At 39.4% G+C, this 17,229-nt stretch overlaps 1 protein-coding gene across 5 annotated transcripts in view; it reads right to left on the minus strand.

Annotated features, from left to right (window-relative positions):
• Positions 1-10,099: 10,099 nt before the first annotated feature.
• MYO1B (myosin IB) overlaps positions 10,100-17,229 on the minus strand; it is a 196,940-nt gene continuing 189,810 nt past the window's right edge. For 2 of the 5 annotated variants that reach the window (XM_088828730.1, XM_088828743.1), the window contains 2 exons: positions 16,178-16,305; positions 10,100-11,589 (listed from right to left, as the gene is read on the minus strand). In XM_088828730.1, coding sequence (XP_088684856.1) covers positions 11,466-11,589; positions 16,178-16,305 — 252 coding nt within the window. In that variant the 3' untranslated portion in view covers positions 10,100-11,465. The remainder of the gene's footprint in view (positions 11,590-16,177; positions 16,306-17,229) is intronic. The other 3 variants (XM_088828728.1, XM_088828734.1, XM_088828741.1) reach the window with 2 other exon arrangements.

Genomic DNA, 17,229 nt, shown 5'->3' on the forward strand with positions numbered 1-17,229 from the left:
CACCCAGGGATTCAACCAACTGTGGATTTTGTAGTACTGCAGTATTTACTATTGAAAAAAAAACTGCATGTAAGTGGACCTGTAAAGTTTGAACCCATGTTATTCAAGGGTCACCTGTAGAACGAAATCCTGAAATGGTTGCCCCAAAGAAAAAGTATTCAGAGATGGGTTTGTTTGGCAGGGAAGTTGACAATCATGTGACTAACGATGACCTTTGAGCAATCCAGGATGAGGACAGCAGACCTGTACATACAGTGCCCATTAGCAACAGCATCTTTAGAAAGAGATATGAATGGTGTGACTGCATGTACACATATCTGCATGTATACTTGTGAAATAAGTGGTTTCAAACAAACTCTGTGTGTCTGCTGTGGTTTGGGGGCAATTCAAGACACCACATGGTATCCTCATCTGTGTGGTTTCTTCTAGTGGAAGAACAAATCGGTGGGTGTATTTCCTTCCCTTTTTATAATGTTTCTGTGCCAGCTCCCAACTGCTTTTCATTTAATATTACCAGATCCCATTTCTTTCTCAGATCCAAGTCCAATTTGTGCAAGGAAGTAAAGACAGCTGTTACCAAACTGCCTTGGAGATGATCAGAAAGACTAGATTCCAACTTCTGACATTTCCTGGATCTCTAGTTTAATTTGTCCATAATACCGAGACACAAAAACTTTCCCCCTATTTATATTCAAAGCTATGGTAAAGTGAATGTGCTTTCCAACAAAAAGAGGCCTATAAACATCTTTCTTTTTATTTTTGTTAATAGTCACCCAAAACCTACAAAGTAATGCTATGGTAAAGTGAATGTATTTTCCAACAAAAAGATGCCTATGAACATCTTTCTTCTTATTTTTGTTTATAGTAACCCGAATCCTACACCATTCAGGTATGACCACAGTGGAAGTGAGAAAGAGATTCAAGGGATTAGATCTGATAGACAGAGTGCCTGAAGAACTATGGACAGAGGTTCATGACATTGTACAGGAGGCAGGAATCAAGACCATCCCTATATTCAGCCATCAAAAAGAATACATTTGAATCAGTTCTAATGAGGTGGATGAAACTGGAGCCTATTATACAGAGTGAAGTAAGCCAGAAAGAAAAACACCAACACAGTATACTAATGCATATATATGGAATTTAGAAAGATGCAAATGATAACCCTGTATACAAGACAGCAAAAGAGACACAGATGTATAGAACAGTCTTTGGGACTCTGTGGGAGAGGGTGAGGGTGGGATGGTTTGGGAGAATGGCATTGAAACACGTATGTTGTCATATGTGAAACGAATCACTAGTTCAGGGTCGATGCATGTTATAGGATGCTCGGGGCTGGCATGCGGGGATGACCCAGAGAGAGGATAAAGGGAGGAGGGCGGTGGGAGGGGGGTTCAGGAGGGGGAACTTATGTAAACCCGGGGCGAATTCATGTCAATGTATGGCAAAACCAACCAATATAATATTGTAAAATAATTTGCCTCCAATAAAAAATAAATTAATTACCAAAAAAATAAGAAAAAGAAATGAAAAAAGGCAAAACGGCTGTCTGAGGAGGCCTTACAACTGGCTGTGAAAAGAAGAGAAGTGAAAGGCAAAGGAGAAAAGGAAAGATTTAAGCATCTGCATGCAGAGTTCCAAAGAATAGCAAGGAGAGATAAGAAACCTTCCTCAGTGATCAGTGCAAAGAAATAGAGGAAAACAACAGAAAAGGAAAGACTAGAGATCTCTTCAAGAACATTAGAGATACCAAGGGAACATTACATGCAAAGATGGGCTCGATAAAGGACAGAAATAGTATGGACCTAACAGAAGCAGAAGATATTAAGAGGAGGTGGCAAGAATACACAGAAGAACTATACAAAAAGCAACTTCATGACGCAGATAATCACAATGGTGTGATCACTCACCCAGAGCAAGACATACTATGTGAAGTCAAGTGGGCCTTAGAAAGCACCACTACGAACAAAGCTAGGGGAGGTGATAGAATTCCAGTTAAGCTACTTCAAATCCTAAAAGATGATGTTGTGAAAGTGCTGCACTCAATATGCCAGCAAATTTGGAAAACAGCAGTGGCCACAGGACTGGAAAAGGTCAGTTTTCATTCCAATCCCAAAGAAAGGCAATGCCAAAGAATGCTCAACCTACCACACAACTGCACTCATCTCACACGCTAGTAAAGTCATGCTCAAAATTCTCCAAGCCAGGCTTCAGCAATACGTGAACCGGGAACTTCCAGATGTTCAAGCTGGTTTTAGAAAAGGCAGAGGAACCAGAGATCAAATTGCCAACATCTGTTGGATCATCAAAAAAGCAAGAGAGTTCCAGAAAAACATCTGCTTCTGCTTTATTGACTATGCCAAAGCCTTTGATTGTGGGGATCACAACAAACTGTGGAAAATTCTTCAAGAGATGGGAATACCAGACCACCTGACCTGCCTCTTGAGATCTCTGTATGCAGGTCAGGAAGCAACAGTTAGAACTGGACATGGAACAACAGACTGTTTCCAAACAGGAAAAGGAGTATGTTAAGGCTGTATATTGTCACCCTGCTTATATAACTCATATGCAGAGTATATCATGAGAAACGCAGGGCTAGATGAAGCACAAGCTGGAATCAAGATTGCCAGGAGAAAGATCAATAACTTCAGATACGCAGATGACACCACCCTTATGGCAGAAAGCAAAGAAGAACTAAAGAGCCTCTTGATGAAAGTGGAGAGTGAAAAAGTTTGCTTAAAACTCAACATTCAGAAAACTAAGATCATGGCATCTGGTCCCATCACTTCATGGCAAATAGATGGGGAAACAATGGAAAAAGTGACAGACTTCATTTTTTGGGCTCCAAAATCACTGTAGATGGTGACTGCAGCCACAAAATTAAAAGACGCTTGCTCCTTGGAAGAAAAGTTATGACCAACCTATAAGACAGCATATTACAAAGCAGAGACATTACTTTGCCAACAAAGGTCCATCTAGTCAAGGCTATGGTTTTTCCAGTGGTCATGTATAGATGTGAGAGATGGACTGCAAATAATTCTGAGTGCTGAAGAATTGATGCTTTTGAACTGTGGTGTTGGAGAAGACTCTTGAGAGTTCCTTAGACCCCAAGGAGATCCAACCAGTCCATCCTAAAGGAAATCAGTCCTGAATATTCATTGGATGGACTGATTTTGAAGCTGAAACTCCAATATTTTGGCCACTTGATGTGAAGAACTGACACATTTGAAAAGACCCCAATGCTGGGAAAGATTGAAGGCAAGAGGAGAAGGGGACAACAGAGGATGAGATGGTTGGATGGCATTACCAACTCAATGGACATGAGTTTGAGTCAACTCCGGGAGTTGGTGATGGACGGGGAGGCACGGTGTGCTGCAGTCTATGGGGTCGCAAAGAGTAGGACATGACTGAGCAACTGAACTGAACTGAACTGAAATCCTACAAAATATTCAAGACAGAAATAAGTTTTCTCCCCTTCTGAGAAAATGTTATGCCTGGGCAGCGTTAAACTTGTCAAGCCCTTTTTGAACTTGAATCTCAAAAATGCCAGCTTAGACAACTGAATAAAAACTCACTGATTTTCCCCCATGAGGAAGTATGTATAAATTACTGTCATCTCTGACTCTCTGACCCCATGGGCTGTAGCCCACCAGGCTCCTCTGTCCATAGAATTCTCCAGGTAAGAACACTGGAGTGGGTAGCCATTCCCCTCTCCAAGGGATCTTCCCAACCCAGGGACTGAACCCGTCTCCTGCATTGCAGGTGGATTCTTTACTGTCTGAGCCACCAGTAGAAACTTATTAGGTAGTTTCAATTGAATAAAATGGTGCTGTATCCTATCTAATAGATACTGCTCTATCTTCTATGAGCTTCTATTCTAAAAGCTGTTTTCAAACTTTAGGAAATTCATTTCAGGTCATTTTTAGGGGCTATAACAAGGAGAATGAGTCTTTATGATTACTCTGCTTAAGTTAGAATACATTCTATGAGACAACAGAATGGCAATATTATCATACACATTATGTTACTGAATAAACAATGAAGATGACCTTGTAGCTGAAGGACTACTTTCAGGTTTCTAAATGGAAGTTTTATTTTCTGCTGTGCAATGCCTCAACAAATCCGCCCTTCTCCTTTCTGTGTATGAGCTAAGACCCATATAAACTTCTTATTTGATTTACAGACATGCATACCTTTCTGGGAAATTATTATTACTGCTGTAAATAAAATTAATAATAAACATGTTTTTCTATGTTTATAATTTGCCCCTCATAAAAAAAGAAGGGGGTGGTGAATGCATATGCCTTTACTGCTCCTCTCTGTCAATTAAAATCTCTATGTCGGGAAAGCTGAGATGCAGAAATCATTTTAGAGAAGGCAATTCTGAATTTAACTAGCACAGAACTGCACACAAGAGAATGGAATGGCTGATTACTAGGAAATGATTCAGAAAAAAAATTCAATTAAAAAAAGTGTTTGAGTATCACAGAAGCCAATGATGTGAATTCCATGTGCAGTACCTCATAGCCTCACCTACAAAACTATTATCACTGCACAAGGTAAGTCATCGTAAAAGATGGTAAAAGTATTGTAGAAGACTTAAAGAACCACCTCAGAGGTCTCTCGTTATCTACCACAAAAGAACTGAGCTCTCTGATGGCTCAGTGGGTAAAGAATCTGCCTGTAATACAGGAGACATGGGTTTGATTTCTGGATCTGGAAGATCTCCGGGAGGAAGGCATGGCAACCCACTCCAGTATTTTTACCTGGAAAATCCCATGAACAGAAGAGCCTGGGGGTTACAGTTCATGGGGTCACGAAGAGTTGGACACGATTGAGCAACTAAGCACAGCACAGCAAAGAACTGAATTGAAGAAGGAAACACCTAAAAATGAAAGAAAATACTCAAACACACTTTTTATGATGACTGTATGGAAAACTGTAAATGGGGATGACTAGGGATACATGAGTTTGAGTGAACTCCGGGAGTTGGTGATGGACAGGGAGGCCTAGCGTGCTGTGATTCATGGGGTTGCAAAGAGTCAGACACAACTGAGCGACTGAACTAAACTAAACTGAGGGATATGGATAGGAGCCACTGAGTTAATGGAAAACCAAAATATCATATAAAATTAGAAGCTGATAATTTACTTCAAGGAAATCTTGAATCATTTCCCCATATGATCCCATTAGAAACTCCCATGCCTGATCCTTGTGGCTAGAGAAAGGCTATTTAAGTTCACATTTTTAGAAATCCAACTGTCACTACTTAAAGTACCTGAAAATTTATTAGTCTTAATGCTTTTCCCCCTTCTATCACAAGAGTGTAGGACCTCTAAGAGTCATGAATTTCACTTCTAAATGACTATGCCAACATACTGCAAACTTACAAACTAATATTAGTACTAACACAAAGATACATAATCAATGTAATAAAGAATCAAACAGTATAGCAGGGCAAGGATGGCCTTTTCAATAAAAGGTGTCAGGTTCACTGCATATCAATGTGGAAAAAAATGAATCTTGACCTTATACGATTCAAAAACAAAAGCAAACAAAAACTCCAATAGACTAAAGAGCTAAATGGGAAAGGCAAAATAAAGCTTTCAACGGAAATCATAGGCAAATATAATCATAAACTTGGGTAAACAAGCATTTTGTAAATAGAAAACTAAAAGTATTAACCATAAAGGAAAGAATTGGCGAACTGGACTATACTAAAAGGGAATATTTAGCCATCAAAAGGAATTGGTTAAGTGAATAAAAAGGAGACCAGACTGTGAGACAATACAGACCACACACACATCCTATAAAGGTCTCACACACAAAACAACTGTCAAAGACAGAGAATTTGAACAGAAAAAAATGTCAAAATACTTGAATAGGCACTTCACAAGAGATGACAAATGGACAATATTGAAAAGGTGTTTGGGTCCATTAGTCACCAGGAAAATTTGAATTAAAGATCCATCAGAAGGATCAAAGTGAAAATGAAGGCCAACACCTGGTATGGCAAGGATGTGGTGCAACGATGACCTCACGCGCTACGGGGGAGAGTGTAAACTGGTGCCGATTCTTTGTAAGACAGTCTGACAGAATCTACTAAAGCTGGACACGTGCTTACCTATGAACCAGCAGCTCTATTCCTAGGTATACAACCAGCAGAAACGCATACAGATATTCACCAAAAGACATGCACAGGAATGTTTGCAGCAGCACTATGCGTAACAGCCAAATGCCCATCAGAGCAGCATGGACTACAAAAGCTCTGTCTACTCACACAATGAAGTATCACACAGCCAGGAGAACAAACGTCAGCTACATCCAATAATATAAATGAATCCCACAATTACACCTTCCCCAACTTACGACAGGATTACATTCCTGATAAACCCCATTGTAAGCTGAAAACTCCATAATCCAAAGATGCATTTAATACACCTAACCTACCAAACAGGGTAGCTTAGCCTAGCCTGCCTCAAACAAGCTCAGAACACGTTCATTAACCTACAGTTGGGCAAAGTCATTTAAAACAAAGCCTGTTCTATAATAAAGAGCTGAACATCCCATGTGATTTACTGAATACGACACTGAAAGTGAAAAACAGAAAGTTGTCTGGGCACAGAATGGTCATAGGTGTATCAGCTGTTTCCCCTTGTGATCTTGGTGCTGACCAGGAGCTGCTGCCACTGCCCAGAATCACAGGAGCATCTCAGGCCTGGGAAAAGATCAAAATCCAAAATTTGACGTCGTTTGAATGAAAGAGGCCAGAAAGAAGAGAACATATGGGATGACTCTACAGTTCAGTTCAGTTCAGTCGCTCAGTCATGGGGACTCTACTTATAGGAAGCAAAAAAAAAGGTCTAAATTAAAACATAATACTAGACAACAAAAACAAAGTTACTTTTACAAGGGATCATGACTGGGATGCAAGAAGCTTTGGGGTGCTTCTTTTTTGGGTGCTAGTTATATGGACATGTTCACTTGGTAAAAAATTCTTGGAAAGGTCCATTTCTGGTTTGTATGTATTTCTGATGTGTTCAGTTCAGTCGCTCAGGCATGTCCAACACTTTGCGACCCCATGAATCACAGCACGCCAGGCCTCCCTGTCCATCACCAACTCCTGGAGTTCACTCAAACTCATGTCCATTGAGTCGGTGATGCCATCCAGCCATCTCATTCTCTGTCGTCCCCTTCTCCTCCCATCCCCAATCCCTCCCGTCATCAGACTCTTTTCCAATGAGTCAACTCATCGCATGAGGTGGCCAAAGTATTGGAGTTTCAGCTTTAGCATCAGTCCTTCCAATGAACACCCAGGATTGATCTATGTCATTAAAAAAAATATTTTTTAAGAGAATATGCCAGATCCATTAATTGGTGCAAGAAAGAAAGGAAGGAAAAAAAAAAGAAAGTTGGAGTGAAATGACTTAAGAGAGTATTCTTAAAAGTCCTCACCACAAGAATTGAGAGGTGATGAATGTTAACTAAATTTATTGTGATAATCATTTCACAATAACACATACAGCAAATCATTATTGTATACCTAAAACTGCCTGGAGGAGGAAATGGAAACCCACTCCAGTATCTTTGCCTGGAGAATCCCACGGACAGAGGAGCCCAGCGGGCTCTATAGTCCATGGGGTTGCAAAGAGTCATATGCGACTGAGCATGCACACACACACAGACACCTAAAACTAAGTGTCGACCATATCTCAAAACTGGCTTTAAAAAAATATTAAAAAAAATAAGTGCAATGAGAAAGTAACTGGCTGATCTAGTTCTTTTCTCAGTAATGCCAGGCCTTTTGGTGAATACAGAATTAAATTCTGTTCCCAGTTTTCTCCTTGAACACTGAGAAGCTGAAACTATTTTCCTTACAAAGTTAGAATTTTGTTGAATTTTATGAAACTGAGCAGTGGGATCTGGCCACCATGCCAGCAAAAAAAAAAAGTTAATGAGGAAGAGATTGTGGTTTACGCTCTACTGTGATTAACTCCAGATTTTGAAAATGATCTTCAAACCTAAGAGAACAAAGCAAACAACTTCAAGATTTGGAAGAAAACAACTGAAAGAGAATGAGTTTTCTACCAAGTGGCTATTGGAATACAAGTTGATGAGACTATAAAGTGTCAGCTCGTCAAGACTGAGGCTTCCTATGGTTCAGCTAGGCAAACCCTGAGAATGAGAGCACACAGAATGGAATTGTTAACATGAGATCCAAAGAAAGAGCCCCTCCAATAATAATATAACTCCTCAACATTAAATCTTCAAACGGAAAATGAACACTCACAGCTGCTTTTCTCACCAGGAGGAAAGAAGAGCAGGCTACTGCCCTTCCTTTTCATGAATCTGAGTACTGCAGTATTAATGGAAAAACAATGCCTAGTTAAAAAACAAAGGCTCCTACTACAATGCCTTTTGGCAAAAGAATAGACCATTATGGAATTTACCAGCAACTTACACCATTTCAAAAAGTGCTTGCTATTTGAACATCTTAGGGCCTAAACTACCTTACCTAATACATGAAAAACAGCATATAAAAAGAGAGAAAAAAAACCCCAAACGCTGTTTTCTATTATATGTAGCTTCAAAGAATTTTAAACCATGCTGTAATTATCATAATTATACTCAATTACATGAACTTGAGAGTTCTCACTCAGCATATTACTTGAAATGCCATGATAATAAAACCATTTATTCTCTTAGATTTCAGCCAAACCTTCAATTCTAAGGATGTGCCCAGTTCTCAGAACCCTTGGCCCTGGTACTTTGCCATTACAGACAGGCCCCGTATCCCCTGGAGTACGAGCAAAGGCACTCAAACTGCAGCTGAAGGTCTTCCATTTGAGTATTGGGTCCAAGTTATTAATCCGAGTATGAAACCACAAAGCTGTATCCAGCCTTTAAGTCAGTACCTTCCCCAAGTTCCTTTCTTGCCTTATGGTAGATGGATGTCAAAGTCAAGGGTAACTGTGTCAACAATGCAGAAACTCGGCAATATCATGGTCTGATGTTTAGTCCTCACTGCCTGGTTAATTTTTTCAAGCACAACATCTACAAGACACTTCAGGGGCTGGGCAACCAAGTGGTGGTTGGGAATAAGTTAGGGCTGTGTTACTAGGGTACACAGGAAATCTGGAGTGCCACCAGTACTTTAATTCTCCACTGCAGGACAGTGACAGAAATTCAAAGATACACAAATAGTGGATGCTCACCGGCTACAGTAGGTAACAGTACAGCTTATCAGTAATCTCTAGTTAGGGGAGACGTGGGTGAGCAGCACAGGCAGGTCTGGTCAACAATGCTGTGCCCTGAAAGCTTCCATTCAGGAAAAAAACCTAATGATGATCAGCAGGGGACTGGATAAATAAAGTATAGTGCATCCATATAATGGAAGACTATATGGTACAAAGAATGAAGAGTGAAAAAGGCAAAGTAAAGAACAATATCTATAATATATTAGCTTTTGTCTACTAAAGCAGGAGGAAGGTAAGAATCTCTGTTTTTATTTCCTCTTGTAAGCATATGCATAAAGTAAAGTAAAAGAAAGATTGGAAAAGACTGAAGGCAAAAGGAGACGGGGACAGCAAAGGACGAGAGAGAGGCAGCATCGCCAACTCAATGGACATGAATCTGAGCAAACTCTGGGAGACAGTGGAGGACAGAGGAGCCTGGTGTGCAGCAGTCTGTGGGGCCGCAAAGAGCTGGACACGACTGAGCAACTTAACAAAGTAGAGCAAAACCAACTGAAAACAATAGCTAACTTTTCAGGAAGGCATAGGAACTGAGCAAATGGGTGACTGATGGGATAGAAAATCTGTGTTACATGTCTTTTCATACTTCTTTTTATGTCAAACAATGGGAATGCATTACGTATTTTTTTAAAGCATTAAAAAAAAAAACCCACCTCTCAGTTCCAAATTTCTACTCACCTATTTCAGGAATCATCAATCTACCACTTTAGATACATGTTGGAAAAGACTAAAAGAAAGCAATTATATCTTCTACTGGAAACAATAAGCACAAAGGCTTTTGAGGATTTTTTTACAGGAACAACTTTTTTAAGTACAAAAGTTAAAAGAAAATCCCCAGAAAAATAGTTTCAATGACTGTTTCTGGTTTATAAAAGGTAAGTGAAATTCAATTACACAGAGAACATGTAAAGTTTGGATTGTAAAGCCTTTCCGTGAGATAATACGTTGACACACAACTTAAGAAAATAGCTTGAAATACAAAAATACAGTTGTGATCCAGGAAATGGCACCAAATTTGAACAGTTTTATTATTTAACATACCAATGTATATACATTATCCTCCCGAATAAGAAACAATTTTGATTCCAAAGTTTAAAATGTGATTTTCAAAATGAATCCTAACCGTAAATTTTGGGGTAAAAATAGTCCTGCAAATTAACACACATCATTTTGATCCTTGACTAAAATATGCACCCTGTACTAATCACCTCTCTCATACAAAATGTATATTATAAATAAAACTTTCAAAAAAGATCTCAGATGTTTACTGCACATCATAGAAAATGCTTACCACCATCTGAAAGGCTTTAAGTCCTTCCCTTATTAGATGTTTAAAACAGATAGTCAAATCTGGATGAAAACAGCACTCTGCAGGTATTAGCATATCTAGGATCATATATGATGCTTATCAGAAAAAGGAAAATATAACCTTGTTGGACTGCTTCTGTTACGTTTTCTAAAATAAGAATTACTCTTTCCTACTGTTTTAAAAGCATTGATAAGAGATGTGAACAAATTAAAAGTCCTGTTCAAATGTCAGTTTTCTCTTTTCAAATAGAAACCACATGTAGAGGCATTTTTACCCAGTCATATATTTCTACTTCCTAGGACCAGCCTGTCTTGAAGTATATATTGTTAAAGACCATCCTACAGGGTTCTTAATGAATGCTGCCCATTATCACCAGTAACTGTTCTGGTCTCAACATTTTCAAACTCTTAGCTCTGGTAAAGCCAGCACAAACCAACCAGAACACAATGGCCTTAAGGGAAAAAAAAAAGGTGGGGGGCCTAGTAATAAGTTTTTGTATCGCCCAGTACAGTGCCTACAGGGTAGGCATTCAATAAATAGGTGATGAATGGATGCACTATCTTTTAAGACCGTTTCCTACACTTCGATGTATTAATGATTTGTGAGTAATATGTTGCATTGGGGCACACAAATCTAACATGATGACTAAACAAAGAACACACATGACATGGCACAGATACTGTTAGTTTCTACAATTCTGTCCCAGGGCAGAATGTGTACTTTAAGGGTTAAAACTATTCCAATAATAAAAATTGATTAGTCAAATATTTTTATTTTGCCAAGGGACTCTAACAGTATTAACCTTTGGCAATTCCCCAACATACAATGAACTACAAACAAAACAAAACCAAATTGCACTGTTACAAAGAAACGAGTCCATGGAAGCAGAAAGGAGATGCCAGTTAAGGGACAGCAACTTCAAGGAGGCGGTTGTTTTTTCGCTTGCACGTTGGGACACTCCCGTTTTTCTGGTTGCCCTGAATAAACTTCACGCACACTTTGTCCTGCCTGAATTGCACCAGGAACCTAGGAGGAAAGAATAAGACAAACTAAAGAAAAGTACACACAGAACAGCTGATGATTACATGAACACTAGCCTTTGTTTTTTAATGGATATTTACCTTGACAAGTATTCCCCTTTCCATCAGCCCTTCTAGCCAGAGGATTATACCATCAGGTATTACATTGCATTTTGCTTCCAACGGCCACCATTTAGCCCTAAGTAAACTCAAGCTCAATAGCTCATCATATTCCTATACAGCAAGAAGGACTATGAATAATTATTTCCACATTTAAAATATAAATAGAAAGATAAACATGCTATTTTCCCCATTTTTCTCCACTTCTGCATAGCAAAAATAGTAAAATTATCAACAAATTGAGAAAATGAAATACAGAGAACAGGTCCAGAGACACTCCAGACTATGGTTTCCAAATATTGGATATTTACACACTTCCTACACTACTTTTTTTATATCTATACACTAAATAACTGTGTTTTAAAATAGCTATGACCTACAGAATAAAAATGATTAAATCATAAGTCTGATCTGCCAGTTATATTTTTAATATCCATTTAAATATATGTATACACACACACACGTATGTCATTATAAAAATTTAAAAATGTATCACGCACACCTAAAGACACCTCTTATCCTACCAGTGGCACAAGCAGTTCACTTTGGAAAATGGTATTTTAGTTCAAATCTTTCCTTTCACAGACCAGGAGCAGTCAAGCGTTTGCCCACAAGACTATCTGTCACACCTTCCTACAACAGACATATGACTGGCTTCCCCTGGGCTGGGCGCTGTGAGAAACAGGCACAGCGTGTATGAAATGAGGTGTCTGAGGCATCACGGGGGAGGCATACGGGCAGCATGGCTGTACTGGAACCCAGGCTTCCCCAGCTCTTTTCTCTCTACCATCAGAATCAGGATAGCATTACCATGTTTTCAGTGTGTTTCTCAGGGAACTGTTTCTGAGTTACTGGTGTATAATTAAATGAGTCAGTCTAAAAAGCATGTGGTAGGTCACATGTTCACTGGCACCCACGATAGCTCTGCTCTGTACACGTCAGTCTCTGCTTCAAGGTCTAAAGAGCCCATGTTTCGCAAACATTAGGTACTGGAGTGAAACGTGACACATGAGCTTGTACTCAACGGTGGTACATCTGAGCTTTAGATGGGCTGTTTCTTTTCAACTTGAAAGCACTAAAAAAGCAGTTCTAGTTCCAAATTCGCCTGAGATCTCTCTCTAGCATGCATACTTAAATCTATGAGCCTCAAAGGAAAAACAAAATCTTTCAAGTTTAACACAAATACATACATTTAAAAGATCAAATATATTTACATTTTAATTTTTAAAGACAATTTGCAGTGTAATAAATGTAGAGGAAAGTTCTTTTCCCAACAACTTAAGCATATACCAGCTGTCTCCATGTCTGCAATTCATGCCCATGATTCACTCCAGAAATAACAGTAGCTAAATCTTACTGAGCGTTTACCACGCACCACACTGTTCTCAGTAAGTTACACATACTAACTCAACTTTAAAACAATCCTATGAGGTAAGGGTACTATTATCTCTCATAGAAGAGAAAACTGAAGCCTGGCCCACAGTGAGGATGCACCATCCTCCAGCAAACAATCATGTCAGATGCATGATTTCAGAGCATCAAAACCACTTAGAATGTCACAGAAAAAGGAGTACAGATTAGTTGTTTGCATTTAAAATATTCAGAAAAACAACTGTATAACTTAAAGGATACATGTGTATGTGTGTATTACATGTACGTATGCATATATACATATATTTAAAATATTTAATAGAAAAAAATTCACTTTAGTTTTCAATACTACCGATTCATTTTTAGAAGAACTACAGATCTTGTTTAATGTTATTCTTAAAATGTAATCTACTTACAGATTGAATAGTTTGGGAATTTAAGGACTGGAGATCACAAGGCAGTTGAGTCTCTCAATGAATTCAATTCTCATGTCTATACATGCTGGTTAAAACTGCTCTAAGGAGGAAGCAGGCCTTTGGATTTCCTCCTGTAAGCTGACATCCAGTTTATCTACAATGATTTTGGAGACTGGGTTTGTTAGATACCTACTTCTATTTCTAAAAAGGATGCACTGAGGGAGGTTTTGGTCACTGAAATGCATGCTGTTTACAACACTGGTCTGTACAGTTCACAAAAAAGACATCATGGGCATGCTTGTCCATGACTGTAAAATTTTGTTGAAATTTAAAATGCTCACCAAAAAAGTGTATAATCCCTGCTTAAGGGCTCCCAGAGGTTATGAAGCAGAGGCTACATGGGAGCCTTGTTCTGCCATGTGGATTACTGTGCTGCCTAGGGAGGGACTGTGGTGCTATGCAAGGCGCCATCAGCTATTTTCTTTTCATGAGACTGACCAATAATTAGGAATAGGAGAAGTAAAGGTGTTCTGATCTGGTTTATAATGCTACTATTGTTGTCTTCACATGGCCACACTGAATCTTCGTTCAGACAAGCATGCTTATTGGAAACTTACACACTTAGAATATCACCCCCACCCCTTCTATGACAAGCAGGGTCCTTTTCACCTGGAAGTAGTGTTCTGAGATCGAATGCCTCAAACACAAACTGTGAGAGCTGCTGGAGGGGTTCTGTGGTTGACACAGGGCACCTCAGGAGAGTCATCGTGTACAACAAGACTGCAGAAGCTCTGGGAAGTGCTGCAGTGAAGGCCAGTACATCTCTTCACAGCACATCACTACTAACATCCTGCCAAGGCAGTATTCTCAGAATGCCAGTCTGGGAAGTGCTAAAAGCAGCAATCCTTAGTGGCCTGGATGTTGGTGTGGTTTTCTCTGTAAAGATGGCCGTATTAACATAGCAAACCAAATGTGAAGCTGCTTCATCCATATACCAATACGTCTGAACACAAAGAACCTTTCCAGGAGGTGTGGGAAGACCAGTCCCACTAAAATAGGAGTCCAGCTTCCTGAGTTATGAAATAGTTCAACTAAGAGTTTAAAGATCTAACAACCTGAACAGGTTAACATTTTAATTTACGAGAACCCAACTGGTCCATATCTTTTCTCCTAAGTTTTTGTTTTATGAGAAAGGACTTGATAATAAGGAAAGTTATTTTGTTTAAATTGCAATTTCCAATATAGGGTATACATAAAAGTCAATTACCACCCCTTACCCTCTATCCCCATCTAAACACCATTCCTAGTATACAATGAACAGACAGTGAACCTAAGGTTCTGTCAAACCTAGTATATCAAGGAGAGCTGGTGTGGCTTACAAAGGGACAGGAATGGATATGAACTTATTTTAGAGAAATTTTTAAAAAGAGTTGAAATAAAATAGGCAGGCAAAATCTTAATTAGAAAATAAAATCATTTCCTGAGCAATATGGTGATGCAAATTTTACTCTACGTGCAAGAAAGTATATATACAGACAGTAAACAATCTATTGAAAAGTAATCAATTAAGTATCAATCCACATAGTAACTAAAATTCATTCCAGTGATCTCATACTGACAGATTTAATAAACGGAGGGATGCTCCAACCTGCATGCAAATAACAGGTCTCTATAATTAGAGCCCTAATGTGAAGCCAAAAAAGCAGATTTCAGATTCACAGCAGTCTTAACACTAGTGAACCCTTGTCAACCCAGAATGCTTATTCCATAACTCTACTTTGTGAAAAAAGGTATATCAAATACCTAACACATTCCCAAATGGCACTCTTGACTTCCCCCACCCCTGCCACCCCCGAACCCCTCATTCTTCAGTGTCAACTACTGCATTAAATGGTACCATTTGGGCTCATGCCCCAAACCTAACACCCAATCTGTTAATAAGTTCTCTTGTTTTCCTTCAAATTACATTCAGAACCTGACTACTTCTCACAGCCTCCCACTCACACCCCTGCCTAAGCCTCATCATCCTTACCCGACAGCTTGGAGAAGCTCCTATTCCCTCTGCTTTCATTCTTGCCTCCCTATAGTTATTCTCCACACTGCAGGCAGAGAGATCTTTGAGAATCATAAATCTAATGTCACATTCTTGCTCAAAGCCTATAGTGGCTTTCCATCATCCTCAGTAAAATCTCAACTCTAGGCTCTACACAGAGCCTGCCTCTTGCTCCAGGGTCTTTCCCCACTCCCTATTTTGCTCTAACAGTGTTCACTCCTGCTTCAGGGCCTCTGCACCTGCTGCCTCCCCTGGAAGGCATCTCCCTGGATTCCAGTTTCAATTCAAATGTCACCGCATCAAAGCAGCCTCCCTGGTCTCCCTATCAAAAATAACACCTTCTGACCTTTAATCTGCTGTTTCTTTCCTCTGCCAGCATTTATTACGAACCAAAGTCACGCCACCTATTTATTATTTCATTTGTGGATATCTGTGTCCTCTATTAGGTTGTCAGGCATGTGAACGTGGATACTTGGTCAGTGTCACTCGCTACCCATCCATCACCTAGAATACATGTCGAACACATACTCGGTACTCAATAAGTAGTAGTTGTAAAAATGAATGAGACCAGGTTCCTCAACTAAAACAATAAAGCTGAAACTGAAAAGACATACTCAAAAAATTCATAAACATACTCATCAGAAATTTCAATATTGAGCTTCTGTTTGGTTTGGCTGAGAGTCGTCCGATAGAGCTTAGTGGCCATTTCAATCAGGTGATCACTGCTGAAGAGAAAGTCTCCCTTACTAGCTGCTTCACATCCCTGAAAGAACAAACCAAGAGTCAGGCTAATTGTAATTAAAGATAGCTTGGGAGGTACGTGTTTACAGGTTTGGCTGAAAATACATTCACAGTCTCTTTAAAACATCAGCTCCTAGTGTTAAGTCTTCCGAATCAATGATGACAAGAGCAGTCATTGTTCCTTCTAACTTACTCAGAGCACTTTAGTAAGGTCACCTAAGCTGGTTGATGGACCAGAAGTACCACCAGCGAGCTTGTTGGAAAAGCGGATGCTGAGTCAGGCCTGACCCCAGGCTTATGGCAGATGCTTCCACAGTGAGGCCCACATGTGATCTGTTTGCTTGCTCAGGTTAGAGAAGCACTGGCCTAACTCATCCTGAAAGCGCTGTTCTAAAAGCTTCTCCATGATTTGGTTAAAAAAATAAGAACAGCAGCAACAACGCTTGCAACAAATATTCTAGGGCAGAGGCTCAACCTCAGCTGCACAAGGGACTCACCCGGGGAGCTTTGGGAATAGGGTGCTTGTGCCCCATTCCAAGAAACTCTGATTTGGCTGGACTGGGGAAATGGCCTGTGCACCAGCATATTTTAATATATAATCAAGGCTCAGACTCACTGATGAAATAATATGCTCCCTTAGATTAAAATCCACAGTGGGGAAAACAGGCTGAACAAAGCTTATGGGTTTTTTTTTTAAGTTCAAAATCAGTTAGATAGACTATCTATTAGCTAAGTATATGTCTCTATATATGTTAATATTTACTGACATCTGTTTATTCAGTGACTATTATGTGACATGCACTATGCTAATAAGCACTTTACATAGTTTCATTCAACCCTTATAACAACACTATTAAGTAGGTACTAATATTTTCTTATTTTAAGAGAAGAAAAAATAGGTAGGCATATTAAAGTTTAAATACCTTGGCCAAAGTCACTGTAAAGT

The sequence above is a fragment of the Moschus berezovskii genome, chromosome 2 (assembly GCF_049115385.1).
Source record: "Moschus berezovskii isolate FMDL1 chromosome 2, NW_MosBer_1.0, whole genome shotgun sequence".
Classification (NCBI taxonomy): Eukaryota; Metazoa; Chordata; class Mammalia; order Artiodactyla; family Moschidae; genus Moschus; species Moschus berezovskii.